This window comes from Berghia stephanieae, chromosome 11, assembly GCF_034508935.2.
Source record: "Berghia stephanieae isolate SIO BIC M18660-M18661 chromosome 11, UCSD_Bste_1.3, whole genome shotgun sequence".
Classification (NCBI taxonomy): Eukaryota; Metazoa; Mollusca; class Gastropoda; order Nudibranchia; family Aeolidiidae; genus Berghia; species Berghia stephanieae.
Genome location: NC_088370.1, coordinates 36,691,141 through 36,711,140, shown reverse-complemented (window position 1 = coordinate 36,711,140; position 20,000 = coordinate 36,691,141). Strand labels below are relative to the sequence as shown.

Here is a 20,000-nt window from a genome sequence, read left to right as displayed (position 1 = left end):
TGGGGACTCACTTGGTGTGTAAACTGTGCACATTTATTGCAAGGACCTGTGTAAACTGTGGCCATTACTTGCAGGGACCTTTGATGTGTCTACAGTAGACATTACTTCTAAGGACCTTTGAGAGTTTAAACTGTGGCCATTACTTGCAGGGACCTTTGATGTGTGTCTACAGTAGACATTACTTCTAGGGACCTTTGGGAGTTTAAAATGTGGCCATTACTAGCAGGAACCTTTGATGTGTGTCTACAGTAGACATTACTTCTAAGGACCTTGAGAATTAGATGCCCATCTATACGGAAAAGAATGTAAAAACAAAAGAAGAAATAGGACATTAAGATAGATCGGGATACTCCAAACAAAAATGTTCCTAACCTTAGGCTGTACCCGACTTGCATTACTATTGGCATATCATTTTTCTAGTCACTATGTCTGTATCAGAATGAAATGCAACCAAACATTCACTGCTCAGTAGATGATATCAGAACAATTCTGTCTTCATGAGGCTTTGAAATGATGACACTACAGGCCAGGTATCTACCAACTAAACTACCATATGGATCCTGATGTCAGATAACAATCTATCTTGTACACATTCGAATCATGTAGAACTGACCAAGTGAAAGTTCTCCCTCAATGCCAAGGGTAGGGTTCTGAACATTGACATATAATCATAAGGAGTATAAAGGGTGTTCAGTGGAATCCAGTCAAATCATCAAGACGGAAAAAATATGTTGATTTTAAATGAGGTTTGTTTATTCATAATCATAGCCAAATAATAATGCCAAATAATGATTAATAAAGATTTGAAGTTGATTCTGGGGAAATTTTAAAATTATCTTATTAAATACAGTGGAAACTCCCAATAACGACATTCTCTGGATAACGACACAAATCTCTAGTCCCTAATCTTATACTTAAATTATGTTCGTAGTGAAAATAAAAACTCTGGATAGCGACATACTCCCAATAAAGACATAATCTTCCAGTCCCAAGCGATGTCGTTATTGGGAGTTTCCACTGTATATACCATGATAATTATCAGAAAAGAGTGAAAAGAGCCATACTATAACTGAGGGAAATATTGAATTCCAATCTTAATTAATTTCAAACGAAAGTCCTATGAGAGCAGGAAGACTCAAAAATTAGTAAGAGTATACATCTTGCTCTCTGAGGTGTAAGAAGGGATGACAAAAATTACTTTTTGCATTATTGATGGGATGCTGCTAGTCTATGCCACATAACTTTTCTGGACGTGTCTTAGTATTCAACGATGGTACCCATTTTTTTCTGGATAGAGAGGGCAGAAACAAAGACAGCTCTCATTGAAGCTAAATTCGGGTCCTAATGAATAGACAGTGCTCTACCGTTTGAGATGCTCGAACCCATATAACGAAAATACAACAAGAAATAGTCCATTCTTGACGATAAAGAAGCATAAACAATTTTTATACATAATGATGATATATGTGGCGGAAAAAACAAAACTTAATAAACTAACAGTGGTTTGAATTGTGTGTTCAAGAGCGCAAGCAAAAACATCTGAGGTGAGACCCTGAAAACCAAAGGAACAGATAGGTAATTTGCTAGCGCACCAGGGCGTATTTTTACAAACACATTAATCATTATTAAACAATTGGTAAAATTGACTCCATTTTAGCAAGTCAATGCATCTAATGTTTTATTGAATAAAATGGTATGCCAGAACGGGGAATGAAAATGTGACTTCTCAATAGTTTGATTAAGCCTAGATCTTAACTCGTCTAATAAGCAAAGATAATGACGTGGAAAAAGATAGAATCACAAAACATCACTTTATACAAGTTAACAAATGTCAAAATAGGAATGTTGGTCTAATTAACAGAAATGATTTTGATAACTATTCTGCAAATTGTTTTGGTTTAAGGACTATTTGGCTAAAATCACTTTCAGTTCATTGATACGAGTATAACGAGACAAAATAAAAAGTAATTTTGAATACTTTTGTGTTCATCTGGTTTTGACATTTTCCACAATATAATGGTCAGAGATAACATTATTATCATCAACAACAAATTGTCCTGTAATTGGACATATTATTATCAGTATCATTATTGAAAAAAAAATATGTTCATGTTTTCATATTGATTTTAAGTTGATGTCAAAAACAACATAGTATTGAAATTTTTATAAAGAGAGAGAGAGCGAGAAAGAAAAGAGAACGAGAGAGAGAGGAGGTCGGAGGAAAAAGTACTGATCACAAATTGCATAAGGTACCAATTAATTGAATTAACAACAAATGTCTGTACATCAAGGCGACAACAAGATAATGCTTAGTTTATGTACTACCGTACATACAATAACATAGGGAACAAATTTCTATACAAATTTCTTTTTTCTAGTTTGAACATTTTTTATGTAATATTTGATTTGTCTCCAGGGTCTGTTTGCTAAGATTGGAGAATTTCTCATAGCATTTTCAATGTTTGCTTTGCCAGGCAATCTTTCTAAAAAGAAAAAATTCCCTAATTCCTTTTCAACAGCTTTTCTTTCTTCCTCAGACCACCCTTTCCTTTCTTTATTCACTACTCTGTTTGTGATTTTCTTTGATTTATGAGATTCTCTAACAGTATCAGCCTCCTGACAGTTTTCAGTGTATGGCATTATCGTCGTACTATCAGGGGCCATGCTGCTACATCCTGTGTCACCGCCTTGAACGCAGTCGTCAAGGTCATCCTCATCAGCACTTAATTCCTCTCCATCAATTGCTTCGTCTTCAGCAAATTCCAGCTCGTCTAGATTCTTTCCCTTACACTTGTCAATTTTTCCTTTCTCCAGTTGCAAGAGAATCTTACTAACTTTAGCAAGTTGCATCGTGTCCTCTGGAAGACGATAGTATTCTTTATGAACAGACTTGTCATGCCCCATGAAGGCAGCCAATGCTTCCAGTTCATTCTCCTTCAAATCAAGCAGCTGACATATTGTTCCAATATGTTTTCTAAGTGCTGTAGATGTCAATAAGTCTGGCTGATCTGCTCCACATGCAGTGGCAAATTTCCTGAGAACATCTGAAGTTCTAAGTACATTTTCACCTTCACCGATAGCACCAAAAACATATGGGTTATTGTTAGCAAGCCCACTGGATTGTCTGAAATCGAGGAGCAAGTCAATACTATCCTTGTGAGATTTGGGTAGAAGAACTGGCACTCGTCTCCCTCGCTTTCCTCTAATTTCTACCCTTTCGAGTTGTTTGGCTAAGTTTCTTTCAAACTTACTCAAACTCTGCAGGATTTCCCCTTGTAGAGATTTTCCTGAAGCCAATCCATTCTGATAGTTTTCAATTTTCATTCTCTGCATCTCACCGCCTCTTCGTCTGTTAAAAAGAACCACCTGTGCTAGAGCAATCTCAGCTAAATTTCTCCACGTATTTGGGTTTGGGTGTTCACGCAATTGTGTTATTGCATCTGTTAACTTGGATTTAATGAAACAATATAAAAGCTGCACATCTTTTGCTAAAGGTAGTCTTCTTGCTGTGTTAAATCTTCTTTTGTGAAGAGTGTGCAGAGCTCTCGATGATATTTGATGTGACCAGTCAGAAGAATAAAGTTTGGTAAATGCTTCAGCCTGTTTCTCTAATAGAGTATCTCCTGATTGCAAAGCCTCTGATTTCAAAATGTCTGCACAGGCTTTTAAGGAATGGCCTAACTTTAAAGCAAGTGAAGGTATTTCATAAATTCCAGTGATGCAATTGTACTTTGCTAAAACTTTGACAACTTTGACAACAGTTGAAAATAACAGGGGGTCAATGCACTGTGTAATATTTTCAATTTCACATTCGTTTTTCATTTCATTCAAAAAACGGCCAATTTCTCTCATTTTTTGTTTTATGTACTGGTATTGATGTGGCTGGTCTAAAAATTTAGAAAAAAGATTTTTCCCATACTGCAAAATGACACTGTCATGGCGACAAAGGAGGGAGATCCTATCGGAACTCATTGTGTTTAAAATCTTTTCTTCAAAATCACTATTATCGTCTTCCTGTTTACTTGAAAGTAAAAGAAAATTTGTATTTTTCTTTGAGCTTTTGGTTTCATTATTGAAGGCAGCACATTTTTTCTTGTGACGCCATAAATCCTTCCTTAGAAAAAGTCCAAAACATTTTTCACAGGTTGTAAAAGCCTCTAAGTTGTCAGTTATTGGTTGCCTTCTAGCCGGAATCAAAAAACCTTTTTTTGCATCTATCACTGTTTTGTTGTGTTTAAAATCCCCACGATGAAGCAATAACTGCAATTCCCTCTTTCTGTCCTTGGTACCTACTTTATGGGCTAAAGCTTTTGCCACTTCAATTTCCCCACTATGTACACTTTCTAAATGCCTAGCCATTTTAGCATAAAGTCTACCACAATACAAACAAGAATGTCGTTTGTCCCATTTTCTTTTACCCCCCGATCCTCCTGGCACCATTTTCTGCACAGTCATGTCATCTGCTTTCTGTGGAAGGTCAGCCTCCTGATCATCGAGCTGTGGGAGAGGGATGATGACAGACTCGCTACCACTTTCTACCTCACTCTCTGCAACACAAACTAGACTTGCAGTTGTAGGACTTCTTTGGTGTTCATTGGGGTCTGAAAATGCAAAAATAAAAAACATGACTTCACTTGCTGTTGTGCAATTCAAAGTACTTATGCATACCATGTAGACCCCAAGTGTGTCGCAATAGCCGAGCGGATAAGCCATTGCACTGTGATATGGGAGATCTGGGTTCGAGTCCCACTTTTGGCACTGCAATTGAACCTTGGGAGAGGTTATTTGCACACACTGCCGCTGCTCTTACAACGACATATGGTTCACGGAAAACCAAAAAATCATTTCCCCTTCTCGGGGTGAAATATTTCACCAAAAAAAAGTGCTGTCTCAATTTTGTAGGTTAACATGACTGGTTACAACTGACTCATTTGGATAGAATAGTAGACTATCTCAAGGCATTAAAAAAAAATCATTCTTCTCTTCATAAAACAATTTGGTAATAACCATGCAATACAACTAATGCTCAAGGCCATACATCTGTGTGACATGTGGGATTGCACCAGTGTTGTCACAGTATAAAATGAGTTACAAACAGGTTTCAAGGGATCAAAGTACGTACTATTATGGGTAAATTAGAGTATATTCCTGCTTATTGTATTTGGATTTTAAATCTAAAGCATCACAGGTTCTTATTTACCTTTGTCATCAGCATCCTCAGGATCGCTGTCTGTTTTGCAGCTAGAAGAACTCTCTCCTGAGCTTTCAGGGACATATTCGTCTTCACTGTCCATTTCTGAAATAAGATTGTAAGAGGGAATGATGCTTGCTTGTATCTTCAAAACAGTTTGTTGGGTTTAATTTTCAGGTTTTTAAGACATTTTTAACACAAAAAAGATATCAATTATCTAACATAATGTACAAGATTCTTCTAACTCAATACAGTGGGCACCGGATTCAACGAGGTCGCATTCAACGAGAAGTCGGATTCAACGAGGGATTCAGAAATCCCCGATTCCCGGCCCTATATTTTCTTAGTAAATAAAAACGCATCCAACGAGCATCCTAGCTCCTAAAGTCGCATTCAACGAGGTCATTTAGGCCAGACCATTGGCTTCAGGCCAGAGCAATGCTACCCACAGAGTGGCACAACTTTCATTTGAACGTCACTGTTTGCTTGCCTCCACAAAACGAACGTCTCATGTTGTCCAATGTGTAGTGCGTGGTTTACAGTAGTACGATGCTACTCAGCCGTGTGTCGTGTAGAATTTTATCTGGTAGGTATTCCTATGTGTAAGGCAAGAGGTGAGTCGGTCATAGACAACATGTAGTCCCTCTATGGAGTGGGTTGGTAGAAATTGTGAGGCGAGGAGAGGATGGGTAGGTGTATTTACTTCGATGAATGAGGAGATGCTGGCAGCAGACATGTGACGTGTAGTGCCATGGTTAGGTCATGCGCAGCTAAGATTTCATCACACAGACTTAGTGTTAATTGTGATGGTCTCAGTTTTGTATGAATAAAGGACAAGGGCTAATCTTATTAATAAAATACATGCATTGAAATGCAAAATTTTTTTTTTTTTAAATATGTAAATAAATAAATTTTAAAATGAAAAGAAACAACCCCAGAAGAATCCCGGTGCCGTAATGTGCTCGTCAAGGAAGCTAAATCATAAATCTAACTTTTTCATACTGATTCATTATTTATATTCCTTGTTTAGGACAAAGTCGCATTCAACAAGAGGTCGCATTCAACGAGGTCAGGGGCCCTGTCCCAAAGACCTCGTTGAATGCGACTTCCACTGTAAACAAATTGATACTCAAATTTGTGATATTTTAGTTAATTGTCCAATGCGTCATTCACTATTCCCCAAACAGCAACATTTTTAAAACGGAACATGATGTATCGCATATTTCTTCTGAAGACAGAATTAATTCGGCATTGTATTTGTATCTTTTCTATTTCACTAAAAAACACCTCATCACAGGTTATTTACCTTTGTCATCAGTATCCTCTGGATCGCTGTCTGTTTTGCAGCTAGAAGCACTCTCTCTTGGGCCTTCGGGGACATATTCGTCTTCACTGTCCTTTTCTGAAATGACCATGAAAAGTATATATCAAAACATGTGTGCAAAATTGAAATGAAGTTTCTCTTTACTCCAGAGAAGCAAACATCAGATATATTGTAGATGTAATTCTCTAACCATATAGTCTGGTTATGTCTTTGAAAACTAACTTGGTTAGAGAATTAAATCAAGGAGATGAAAGTACAATAATCAAAACTCTTTTCTATAACTGACCCCCACCATCTTCATTTATGTTACAGACTAAATGAAAGAGCAATGCCATCATTCTAAACTCAATATTGTGAGAGGCAGAGGAAGAGAGAGAGAAAGAGAAAAATAGAGAGATAAAAAGATTATTTCATTTCAAAATGCAGTATCTAAAAGAAAGGATATGATTTCTATGATAAGATTATCAACAATAATTTTTCATCTTTGTTGCAGAGCACTGCTGGTTGTTTGGCCTGGCAGTGAACTTTCTCATTAATGAGGGGAAAATAAGATATTTTTGGCTCACTCTATGACAACCCAGCTGGATTGTCCAAAGTTAATTAAGAACCGATGGAAAGTTGTTAGTGATAGACTATATGAAATGTAATAGTAATACACATTATTAGAAACCAAAATGAGCTACTATTAGGCCTGTAATGACTTACTTTCTTTTTCTTATCTTTAATGTGAGTAAACAGGCATTCAAATACGTAACTCCTTAAAGGACTTCATGCCAATAAGACCAGAGCCTAACCCTGTAGCTCGGAGCTGACTAGTAGCAATTTCTTGTTACGCTTTGGATAGGACACTGGTCTTTTGAAAAGTACTTTACACCCATTTCCAATAGGTCTAATGATATCCAGCTACCCACTTTCTGCTGGATAGGTAGGGGGATTGGAAAAAATTCTAATGTCTTTTTTGCCTGAACCTGGAATCAAACCGGGATATCTGTGTGATAGGCCACAACTCTATCAACTGATCTCAAGGGACCCTCAATTGAGCATTTGAATGCCATGTAAAAGTTGACAAGCATTCAAGAGGTAATAATATTCCTTTTGGTTTGAGTGGTTAGAAAAGCAAAATGAAAATGATAAAATCAAACTTACTGCAATTACTGCCTATTTCTTCAGGAATTTGTCCACCACGACGAGGAGGCCTTAAGTTCGCACATCTCTGATTCTGGAACAGAAAATATATTAGAATAGAGGATTAGAAGTAGACTTATGCAGCTATATATATGTGCATTCCAATCTGGCATCTCTCAAATGGCTCTACCCAGACTGACAGTCAACCAAAAAAAAAAAGGTACATTGTTACACAAACATAATACTATCATCTGCATTTTTTGCTAAATAGGAGCCTAAAATTTGCCAAAAATAACGTCAAAATGTGCCAAAAGTGCCAAAATTTGCCAAAAAATTGCGGGGCAGAGTTAGACGTGATATGATATTTAACCCCTAAACTCCCCATAATCCTTGAAAAAATGTATGAAAATTAAATGGTTTCCAATTTTTTCCAACTTTACTTTTAGATAAAATGGTGTTTCAAATGAAATCTATTGCCCTTTATATCCTGACAAATAATATCATTAATTCCAGCTAAAAGTGAAAAAGAAATCACAAGAAAACGTTTTTTCAGAAGAAAAAAAATGTCAAAAATCGGAAAATTTGCCAAACTTTGCCAATTTTGTGAAATTTGCGGAAGGGCCCGGAATTTGCGGCCGCAAAATATGCAGATGACAGATAATAGCATTAAACTATGAGCATACTAAGAACGACAACTCAGAGCAAAAAAGGATCTTGTTTTAAACTAAAGCATAAACCTAGCCGAGTCATCTCAGCCAATTAGAAAAGGCTTCGGTCATAATACATATTCCATGAATCAAACAAAGCAGGTCTTTGAATAGATAATTATTAATTAATCAATGACTAGAAAACTATGTAACCTTCATATCATTAACAATGTAGTTACCTCAGTCTTGTCTTTTGCTTTCTTTATCATCCCAGAATCGGAAAGTAAAGAAAAAACTTCATTTGCAGTTTTCAACGGTTTCTGAAAAAAAGAAACAATACAAATACATAAACTTTTATCAAAGAAAAAAAAATGTAGTGAGTGGTTGACTTTAGCCATGTAAAAAACATTTATTATACTCCAATTTGGAGGCTTGCATTTTAAAAACTCATCCCTCGTCAATTACAACAGTGGCAATTACAAATAAGTAAACCAACTAAGTAACCAGAAGAAATTAAAAACACATAGATCAGCAGATGAATCATAAATGATTCAAAGTCTACGTAGCCAAGAACTGTCAGTGTCTTAGTCTTAGTGTAGGCTACCCAGCCTACTGCAGACTGCTAGGAATTGTTAATTTTTTTTTCTTTTGATATTAGGGTTTGCAACAAGTAAAGGCATGTTTTAGAAGGTACTTTGATACCTGCATGACTCAAAAATGGGCACCTGAAATAGGGCCTGTGGCTGTGACCTTATTTTTTATTTTTTGATAGCTTCTTCTTTCTTTCTTATTTATAAATATGGATTTTCACGATGTTTGTGTCACATGCAGCTAGGCTTAGAAACTTGACAGGCCAGTCAGCGCCGATCACAAGTCTGACGTCATGGGGGATTTCCTTGGCTGCTGGAAATGTCAAGTTCGCGACCAGCGTGTCCAAGATTTCGAGCGTGTCCTTTCAGACTGGGGATTTCATTCGGCATCGTGTGTAGTTTGTGTGTGTGTGTGCATGACTTTTTTCGTTTTCTTTTCAAAACGGGGCCTGATAGATATGGATGCCAAGTTGGATTATTGAAACCCAAAGTTCCCGTATTTTTTTTGTTTGTCGCCTCTTGCTTTTCGTTTTATACTAGGAGTTTGTGTATACTTCTTCACCTGAGTCGCACCGCAACTATTATTTTATACAGCTGCCATTTTTGGAATTTTCATTAAAAGGCAGCAGTTGTGACGCTTAGTTGCGACTGAATCGTATCGTTCTTGCGGCTGTTTTCAAAACTGCTTTTTCACACCATTTCATAAAGAAGCAGGAGTGAGTCGCAACACAACTATTACTTTTTATACAGCTGCCATTTTTGGAATTTTCAATAAAAGCGCAGCAGTTGTGATTTTTTTGACAACGGCTTCCTTTTACGGCTTTAATTTCACATAACCGCATCTGACTATAGTCATTCTCCCGACACGCTTTTTTTTTTGCTGTATATGAAAATAGTAAAAATAGCAGCTATAAAAGGAGAGATTGTTGCGATCCGATGGCGTAATTGTAAAGCAACTCCTGCTTTATTGGGAAATGGTGTGAAAAAAAGCAGCTTTGAAAACAACTGCAGGAACGATGTGACTCACTCGCGACTAAGTATCATAACTGCTGCGCTTTTATTGAAAATTCAAAAAATGGCAGCTGTGTGCAAGTAATTGTTGCGGTGCGATTCACTCCTGCTTTTTAGTGAAATGGTGTGAAAAAATCAGCGTTGAAAACAGCCGCAAGAACGATATGACTGTCGCAACTAAGCATCACAACTACTGCCTTTTTAGTGAAAATTCCAAAAATGGCAGCTGTATAAAAATTATAGTTGCGATGCAACTCATGTGCTATTTAACGGCTTAGTCGTATCACAACTGCTACTCTTTATGTGAAAATGGCGCAAACAGCAGCTATAAAAAGCAGCATTTGCGATGCTACCTGGGCACGCCTTCGCATCGCGAAATGGATCTTCTCTAAAATCGCTGTCAACCCCCGCATCCCCCCCCCCCCCTCAAATCACCAAGTTTTCATCATTTGACAATGAAATTGCGAAAATTGCAACACAAGAGTGATATTAAATCCGACCAAATTAATTGTGCGTGAAGATTTTTTTTTACATATCAGAATTGTGAAACTTGGCATTAAAATCGCCAATTTGTCCTATATGGCAGGAAACCATTACATGTCATTACACACGTCATTAGTCATTACCATAGCACACATAGGTTTCGCTAAGGTCATTACACTACACATCTCACTCAACTGCCTTCATGTGCCACGAGTGAGAGGCGCCGGGTGAATGGGGTACCCCATAATATGTCTGTGAATTAGCATTGCCTCTGTCGGTGGGGATTCCATGGCATCCCATGACGTCACACAGAAATTAAGCAGCCAATCAGCAACGATCAAATATTGCGATCAGCGCTGATTGGCCTGTCAAGTTTCTACGCCTAGCTGCATGTGTTTGTGTCATTGTATTTAGTTTGCAATCAGTAGTCCATTGGTGTATGTTTTGTATAAATTGTAAGTGATTGAATAATAGCATTGAGGATGAAACAGGAATATTTCAATTGATAACTGAGGTCAATTATAAAGCTTGTCCCTTTTTATTAATTATTAACATCATGACACTAAACTTAAAAATCTTATTCGATGATGTATCATAAATGTCATGTCCCAATTTCATCCGGCATCAGAAATCAGACCATCCCTGCAGCAAGCATGCATACCCCTGACGCCATTCATTCTTTCCTATATTTCATTACAATGTGACGGAAATAGATAAAAGTGGAGAATGCACACGATTTTTTTAGTGATACTGAAACTGATATTGATGTTAATGTAAATCGAATTTCGAGAAATTTAAGATAGGTACCAGATTTTGTTTTGTACTAACTTTATTTCTACAGCATGGAATTTAAGTGGTATCACTGTTCTTGTGTTGCAATACCTTTCCAATGACGTATGTCTTGGTCTTGATTAATTTTGAATTATTTTTTTTTGTCAAGTTCAAAGTCCGGTAGCACTGCTCACTGCACTGATGTGGGGAGAGAAATATCGACCCAAGAACATCGTGAATTGACTGGGAACCGCAACACTGCGATATTACTATTACCTGAATTTAAACTCTAAAAATAATAATAAGAGAAGGCAGCCCTCATTGCTAAGAATTTAACGCGGAAATCTTAACAATCGCCGATGCCGATAGCATAGCCATAGCGCAGAGCTCTAACTCTAGGCTGATGAAGTCGTAATTTAGTGATTTGTTTAGTTAGATTGGTAAGAGTAAGAATCCAAAAAATAATTTTAAGAGATCCGATCCCGAACAATTAAAACTAGACTTGCTTTTTATCCATATCAATAACTAATTAAAAGTGGGAAAAAAATATTTCTTACCCCTTTTTTACGTTGAAAAGTCCACATCTTCGCCTGTCAGTACAGTGTCAGCCGAGCGCAGCCATTGCAGACAAAAACTTCCGGTTGGCGTCTACCGTTTCAAACTCTTTTTCAGAAGAGCGGTACAAGACGCACACCAACGCAATTCAATATTTTCACACACCGTAAATTGTGTAAAATCCACACACACGTTTCAAGTAAAACGTCATTATGGGACTTCGATGAAATTTGGTGAAATGGTTCAGGGCGTCAAAATGATGGTTTTAAACCAATACCATTATGGGGACCCGAGTGTAAGGCCCCACAATGACAAGGGGTCCTCAGAACGTTGGTGTGTAACCAGGTATTGGTCCCCATAAGTAATGCCATACAAGAACACACACACATACACACATACACACACACATACACACATACACACACACATACACACACACATACACACACACATACACACACATACACACATACACACATACACACACATACACACACACACACATACATACACATACACACATACACACACACACATACACACACACACATACACACATACACACACACACACATACACACACATACACACACACATACACACACACACATACACACACATACACACACATACACACACACATACACACACACACATACACACATACACACACACATACACACATACACACACACACATACACACACATACACACACACATACACACACATACACACACACACACACACACACAAATTACCTGTAGACTATCAAACGGGTTAGGTGAGAAGATTTATATGCACCAAATATTACATAAATCCAAACAAAACTAAATAAACACACACAATAAAACAAAACAAAAAAAAAACAAAAAAACAAAAAACAACAACAAACAAACAAAATCCAAGACAATACAAAACAAATAAATTAATAAAGGGAGCGAACAAAAAAAAAAGAAATGGAAAAAAAGAAAAACGAAACAAGAAAATCAAAATAAAACATGTAAACAAACACAAATACATCAAATGAAAGAACATTTTACACATTTGGCAAATTCATTTAAAAAGCTTTTTTTAAATTTTAATCATAGAATAGAAGAAAAAAAAATAAAACAGAAGGATTCATCAAAAGCTCACAGAAGTCTGTATTCTAACCTATAATACCGTCTATAAAAATCTACCACGAGGCGTCACATATTCGTATAATCATATCATGATTGTTTTGGGGAGCTATATACTGCCGGAAACTGGGAAAAAAACCTGTCAAACCTGGGACTTCGCGAAGTCCCAGGTTTGAGAGTTTTTGCCAAGATGAGGGTAATCTTAAATCAATCTATATTGGAAGGACTAGTTTTCTGATCAAATTTTCAAAAATGGGTTTGTTGCCTTAAATTCAATTTTCAATATTCATCCCGAAATAAAATAATACCGCGTTAAAACGATAAATCATAACATATTAATTTGTTTACATCCTTATATTATTATGTTAAGCCATTCGTTCTAATTCCGGAATGGAGCAAAACTTGGGTTGTTAAGTTCACACCCAGTTCCGGAATAGGGTAGTTGTGTTCTAACGTTGGACCTTGATCACGATGACGCTGTGCCCATCCCAGCAGTGCTTATCTCCATCACAGTTCCTCATCCTCGGGTTTCCAGAACGATGGTACTGAAGCTCCAGGATGTGGGAGTGTCCCAGGTCTTCACTGGTGGTCACCGTCAGGTGATGGCCAGTCTTCATTTCGTCCAGTTCTTCGGGCGTCAGGAAGAAATCGTGGTTGTGTTCGCCTGGAGGGTCTTGATGGGTGGTGGACAGCTGAGTTGGGGAAGAATGGTTGGAGAACGAGAAGGTTATGTGAGGCGTCGTCTCAAAATGATGTTTCTTTTCTTTTCTTTCTCTTCTTCTTTTCTTTTCTTCTTCTTCTTCTTCTTCTTCTTCTTATTATTCTATTATTTTTTTTATTATTATTATTATTTATATATTATTATTATTATATTATATGTAATATTATTATTATTATTATATTATATTATATTATTATTATTATTATTATTATTATTATTATTATTATTATTATTATTATTATTATTATTATAATATTAATATTATAATTATTATTATTATTATATATATTATTATTATTATTATTATTATTATTATATATATTATTATTATTATTATTATTATTATTATTATTATTATTATATTATATTATTATTATATTATTATTATTATTATTATTATTATTTTATTATTATTATTATTATTATTATTATTATTTTTTATTATTATTATTATTATATATTATATTATTATTATATATTATTATTATTATTATTAATTATTATTATTATTTATTATTATTATTATTATTATTATTATTTATTATTATTATTATTTATTATTATATTATTATTATATTTTATTATTATTTTATTATTATTATTATTATTATATTATTATTACTATTGTTATAATGTTATTTTTTTCATTATCATCATCATCATCATCATCATCATCATCATCATCATACTCATCACCATCATCATCATCATCATCATCAGCTTCATCATCATCATCATCATCATCATCATCATCATCATCATCAGCTTCATCATCATCATCATCATCATCATCATCATCGTCATCGTCATCATCATTATTCGATACCTGGTAGTGCAGCAATGATTTGGTGTCCGATGAGTTGCCCACCTGGGTGCCAGGTCTCTCTTCGAACAGGGTCGAGTACCTGTGGAAATCGGTTGGTGGGGGAAACATTGGGGAAAGTAGGGAGGGGAGGGGTTGGTGTGGGTCAGAAGAGGGGGGGGGGGGGGGTTGGTGTGAATGAGATGAAGTGTATTCTTTAAATTTTGGTGTCTTACTCTCCTCGTTTCTCTTATCTCCTCCTTCGACTTTTCTCTCATCCTATCCCCACCCACCTCTTTCTCTGTGTGTGTTTGTCACTCTTTTTTATCATCTCCATTCATAAGCATACACATCTAGCTTTCAGTGTATATGTTTATCTTTTATCTATCTATCTATCTATCTATCTATCTATCTATCTATCTATCTATCTATCTATCTATCCATCTATCTATCTATCTATCGATCTGTCTGTCTATCTATTGATCTTTCTATCTATCTATCTATCTATCTATCTATCTATCTTTCTTTCTATCTATCTATCTGTCTGTCTATCTATTGATCTTTCTATCTATCTATCTATCTATCTTTCTATCTATCTATCTATCTATCTACCTATCTATCTATCTTTCTTTCTTTCTATCTATCTATCTGTCTATATATCTATCTCTCTATCTATCTATCTGTTAGTCTGTCTATCTATCTATCTATCTATCTATCTATCTATCTATCTCTCTATCTATATATCTATCTATCTATCTATCTGTCTGTCTATCTGTCTGTCTATCTATCTATCTATCTATCTATCTACCTATCTATCTATCTATCTATCTATCTATCTATCTATCTATCTATCTATAATAATTAATAATAATAATAATAATACTTTATTGCATCCCAAAAAGGAAATTTTTTGTACAGACGTGTTATAATTTACACATAAGATAAAAATACAATGGAAATAGGATGTATATATATAAAAAAGGAGCAGCTCTATAACCAGAGCTGCGCTTTATAATATGAATAATTTCAACACTGTAACATAGTTAAAACTGTCACTATAAATTGAAAATTTAAAAGATTGCAAAACAAATAAATTAATAAATTAATATTTATATTTTTAAAAAGTAAAAATGAGAAATAATTATATAAAATGATTATTGCTTGTTGTTATAAAGCCTAATACTGGACGGCAGAAAAGATTTTCGGTGTCTCTCTGTTTTCGTTGAAATAGAGAAAGGGCGACCACTTCTTTCTGACATAATAATTGATGGTCTTAGTGGATGATACTGGTCATTTAATATTTTAGTTATTTTATTTATACAAAATTTCTCGTATAAAAGATCTACATCGTCAACATCATTTATATAGCGTTAAATGGATTTTTTAAATATTTGAATTTATTTTGTTCCTTTCCACTGCTAAGCAATTGCCTCCCCAAGCTGTTATACAAAATGACAAAACACTTTCGATTACTGCTCTATAAAATAATGTGCAGAGGGTTTTCTCTATTCTAAACTGAGAGAGTTTTGATAAAAAATATGTACGTCTGCACATCTTATGCCTAATTATTTTCAAGTGTTCATCCCACTTGAGCCTGTCATCAATTGTTACACCAAGGTATTTGTAGTGAGGAACTCGCTGGACGAATTGGTCCTTTAATTTTAACGGTTCTATCGGTTCCTTCACTCTCCTAAAGTCAATCACTAGCTCCTTTGTCTTGCTTATGTTAAGCTCTGGGTGGTGGGCATCACACCAAGACACAAATCTATCAATTTCTTGCCTATAAGCCACTTCGTTGCCATTTGTTATGAGGCCTTGAAGAGCGGTGTCATCTGCAAACTTTATTAAAGGTACACTCAGGTTTTGACTTCTACAGTCATTCGTGTATATTGTGAATAATACAGGGGACAATACACAACCTTGAGGAGCACCAGTATTTGTAGTTATACAGGAAGATTTGTTTTGTCCTAATTGAACATATTGTGCTCTCTCCGTAAGAAATTCGAGCACGCAAGCAATTATATACTTGTTTAAATTCAGACTAGTCAATTTTTGAACAACCAACTGAGGTTGCATTGTATTGAACGCTGAAGAAAAATCTGCAAAAAGCAATCTGCAATAGCTCCTAGCGTGATCTAGATGCCTGTAGATGTTGTTTGTAAACAGCAAAATGGCATCCTCTACGCCACGTCCTGGTTTGTAAGCAAATTGATGACTATCACTCAATGGCATAAACTGATTCCTAATTTTAACAAGAACAAGTTTTTCTAAAGATTTCATGACTATTGAAGTCAGTGCAACAGGTCTGAGATCGTTCATAGTTTCAAGTTTTTCTTTTTTTGGAACAGGAATAATTTTTGAAGTTTTCCAAATTCAGGGATCGAAACGCATTGGAGGGACCAGTTAAAAATATGTGTATAAATGGGGGAAACCTGGTGGGCACATTCTTTTAATAGTTTTCCTTTCAATCCATCCGGCCCAGCAGCCTTCCTCTCGTTTAGTTTCGAAAATACGAATCTCGTTTCCTCTTCACTGACCTCAATAGTCATTTCATCTTCCAAAGCCCTGTCTAATTTATGTTTTTCATTTTCAATATCAAATTTGTTTGCTGTGTCGAAACGTGAATAAAATTTATTTAAAGTTTCAATTTCGATATCTTCTGATATAATCGTGGGCTTTGGATTATAGTTAACAGCAGTTTTAAGCCCCCGCCACGTGTCCCGTATATCCCCAGAAGAAAAACATTTTTCAATTTTATTTTTGTACTTATCTCTACAACTAGATATTACCCTCTTTATCTCTTTTTGTTTTGTTTTCAGATCTTTTTTATTTCCACTAGTAAAGAGAGTTTTCTTTTGGTTCAATAAAAGCTTTAGATCTTTTGTTATCCAAGGCTTGTTGTTAGGATAATATCTTATTTCTTTTTTACAAGACACTAGCTGTTCACGAAATTTTAAATACTCACTCACACAGTCATTCAGCTCAACCAAACTATCACATGATTCGATAAAAACATTCCAGTCAGTGCATTCAAAACAACCACGCAAATCTTCACACACACTTCCATTCCAGATCTGTACACTTTTCTTTACTGGTTTTACACGTTTAAAAACAGGGCGGTAGGTGGGGAGTAGCAAGAGCATGCAGTGGTCAGATAAACCTAATGGGGCACGGGGTAAACATTTATAACTATTTTTAATATTACACAGGAATAAATCTAATGTTTTTTTGTCTCTTGTCTCGCAGTCCACGTATTGATGAAGTCCCGGGAGAGTAAAATCGTTACATTGGTTAAAATCGCCAGTGACCATCAATACGGCATCGGGTGACTTAATTTGAATGTCCTGTATTTCTTTCCTCAAAATATTTTTCGCTGTGGTGTTGTCTGATGATGGTGGAATGTAGACGTTGATGATGATGACATGAGTATATTCCCGGGGTAGATAATATGGTCGTGACGAAACAGTAATAAATTCAATATTATCGTCACAATACATTTTCTTTATCTGACAGTTATTGGGGTGGCACCATCTGGCGCTGGCTTCCGGCGACAACAGACGTGTTGTGAATGTTTACCTATTTTCTACACATATTTTTATTCATTTATCATTCAATCGCCGGAATTAACGCCTAATTTTTATTCAAAATGGATGTGAAGTATATATTGTTCCTGATTTTTATATTTATTAGTATATTTATAAGCATAAATGGTGTTTTAGCCTGTGATTTTGCTGCCAAAATAAGCCTATCGATAACTTATACTCCAGAGACTCTCCGATCCCTCCAACCCGTGTCACCCCCACCACCCACTATTGACACATCATTTATTAAAGTAAGAAAGAGGGGGAGAAAAGGAGGAATAAAAACAAAATTTAACAGACGGCCTTTTCGTCCATTTTTACCCTGTGTGGTGACAGGTAATGTAAGATCAATGAAAAACAAAATTGATGAACTGTTTTCACTGTGTCGTTTTAATAGTGACTTTCGTCAAGCCTCCGTAATAGCGTTAACAGAGACTTGGCTATCTCCTCACATACCATCATCATGTTTTAATATTGAACAATATTCACTATTTCGAGGAGATCGGACTAATGTAAATAAACGAACTGGGGGTGGGGTGTGCACATATATTAACAACAAATGGTGCCACCCCAATAACTGTCAGATAAAGAAAATGTATTGTGACGATGATATTGATTTTTTTTATCTATCTCTCTATCCATCTATCTGTCAGTCTATCTATCTATTTATCTGTCTGTCTATCTATATATCTTTTATCTAAAGCAACAGGATACACACCAACATCAAAACAATGTAGCTTATGCCTGGAAGAAAAATATACTATAATCAAACAACCTCATGAAGCCACACTCAACATGAAAAGTGAGATCTACGGAAAGTGTCCCCATCGGCGCAAATTCCTCTTAATTAACTTCAAACCGGAACCACTTCAAGAAACAACAACAGTCAACAAAACAACTCAGTCCTGAAGATGGCAAATTGAGCCTGAAACATTGATGGAGACTGCCCCAAACATTGTGGTAAATATTTTAAATAATATCTATATATCTGTCTATCTATCTGTCTATCTATTTATCTGTCTGTATATCTATACATCTGTCTATCTATCTGTGTCTATCTGTCTATCTATCTCTGTCTATCTAGCTGTGTCTATCTATCTGTGTCTATATATATATATATATATATATATATATATATATATATATATATATGGTTGAGGGAAATTGGCTTGAATCACGTAGAGTGGTCGACTGTTTCTTTGGAGTGCGAATTATTTATTATTCTCACCTCATTTTTAATGAGCTGTCTATAGGGAATGAGATTAGCGGAAGAGTAGCGTCCCTTGATTGGACGTCACCTTACAGAGAGAACGTCAAAATGGTTTTGCGCATGCGTCTCTCTCGTCCTCGCTTTCGGTGAAGTCTCTCATGTCGCACAACCAACATGACGTTCTCTCTCTAATAACTTTTCCGCTCGTGACTTCCAATCAAGGGACGCTACTCTTCCGCTAATCTCATTCCCTATAACTCTATTTATCAACTAGTCCTTTAAGAATAGAATTCACTCTTTAGTCGGATAGAAACAACGGTACAATGACAAAGATGAAATATAAGCACACAGACAGACTGGCAGACACACAGATAGACACACCACCGGTCATTTTTGTTTACCTGTTCATGTGCATGGTCATCTGTTTCAAGGCGTTCAGCTCCTTCCATACTCCAGCACCCTCCCCATGTACAGGCATGATGGGGTACCTAAGACGTACCAGTCCTATACCTTCGATGGACGGAGTGCTAATACGAGTGCCTGATGATGCCACCATGCGAATCTGTCAAAAGATACAAGTAACCTGTAGATTTTTGACCAATCAAAACATGGAATTTGTGACACACCTCCGTACGTGCTCGGTCAAACATAGTTGATGTATGTATAACGATATATAGATATATAAAATATAATCTTATGTTATATATTTTCTATGTATTTTATAAAACAACTTGAAATATTTATTGCTTTTGGGATAAATCTTGATTTTAGTAAAGATGAGACAGTGTGTAAAATCTTTCATTATTACACACCGTGTCAACACGTGTTCGTTCCTGATATGATTGTATTTCAAACGTGTCGCTTACGAT

General features: G+C 35.7%; 2 protein-coding genes across 3 annotated transcripts in view; both read right to left on the bottom strand.

Moving 5' to 3' along the window:
- Window positions 1–731: 731 nt before the first annotated feature.
- Window positions 732–11,878, bottom strand: LOC144956759 (uncharacterized). 2 transcript variants are annotated; one of them, XM_078887458.1, is made up of 6 exons: window positions 11,700–11,878; window positions 8,527–8,607; window positions 7,662–7,734; window positions 6,498–6,593; window positions 5,201–5,296; window positions 732–4,601 (listed from the first exon to the last, which is right to left on the bottom strand). In XM_078887458.1, exons 1-6 carry the CDS (start codon window positions 11,724–11,726, stop codon window positions 2,356–2,358), a joined length of 2,619 nt encoding a protein of 872 aa, XP_078743584.1. In that variant the 5' UTR covers window positions 11,727–11,878; the 3' UTR covers window positions 732–2,355. The 2 variants fall into 2 exon arrangements, with proteins under 2 accessions (XP_078743584.1, XP_078743583.1); XM_078887457.1 differs by lacking the exon at window positions 11,700–11,878 and having other exon boundaries at window positions 8,527–8,810.
- Window positions 11,879–12,751: 873 nt separating this feature from the next.
- LOC144956760 (uncharacterized) overlaps window positions 12,752–20,000 on the bottom strand; it is a 28,715-nt gene continuing 21,466 nt past the window's right edge. Inside the window, exons 12-14 of the mRNA XM_078887459.1 lie at window positions 19,533–19,693; window positions 14,365–14,443; window positions 12,752–13,509 (exon numbers count right to left, since the gene is read on the bottom strand). Of these exons, the coding sequence (XP_078743585.1) occupies window positions 13,267–13,509; window positions 14,365–14,443; window positions 19,533–19,693 (483 nt within the window). The 3' untranslated portion in view covers window positions 12,752–13,266. The remainder of the gene's footprint in view (window positions 13,510–14,364; window positions 14,444–19,532; window positions 19,694–20,000) is intronic.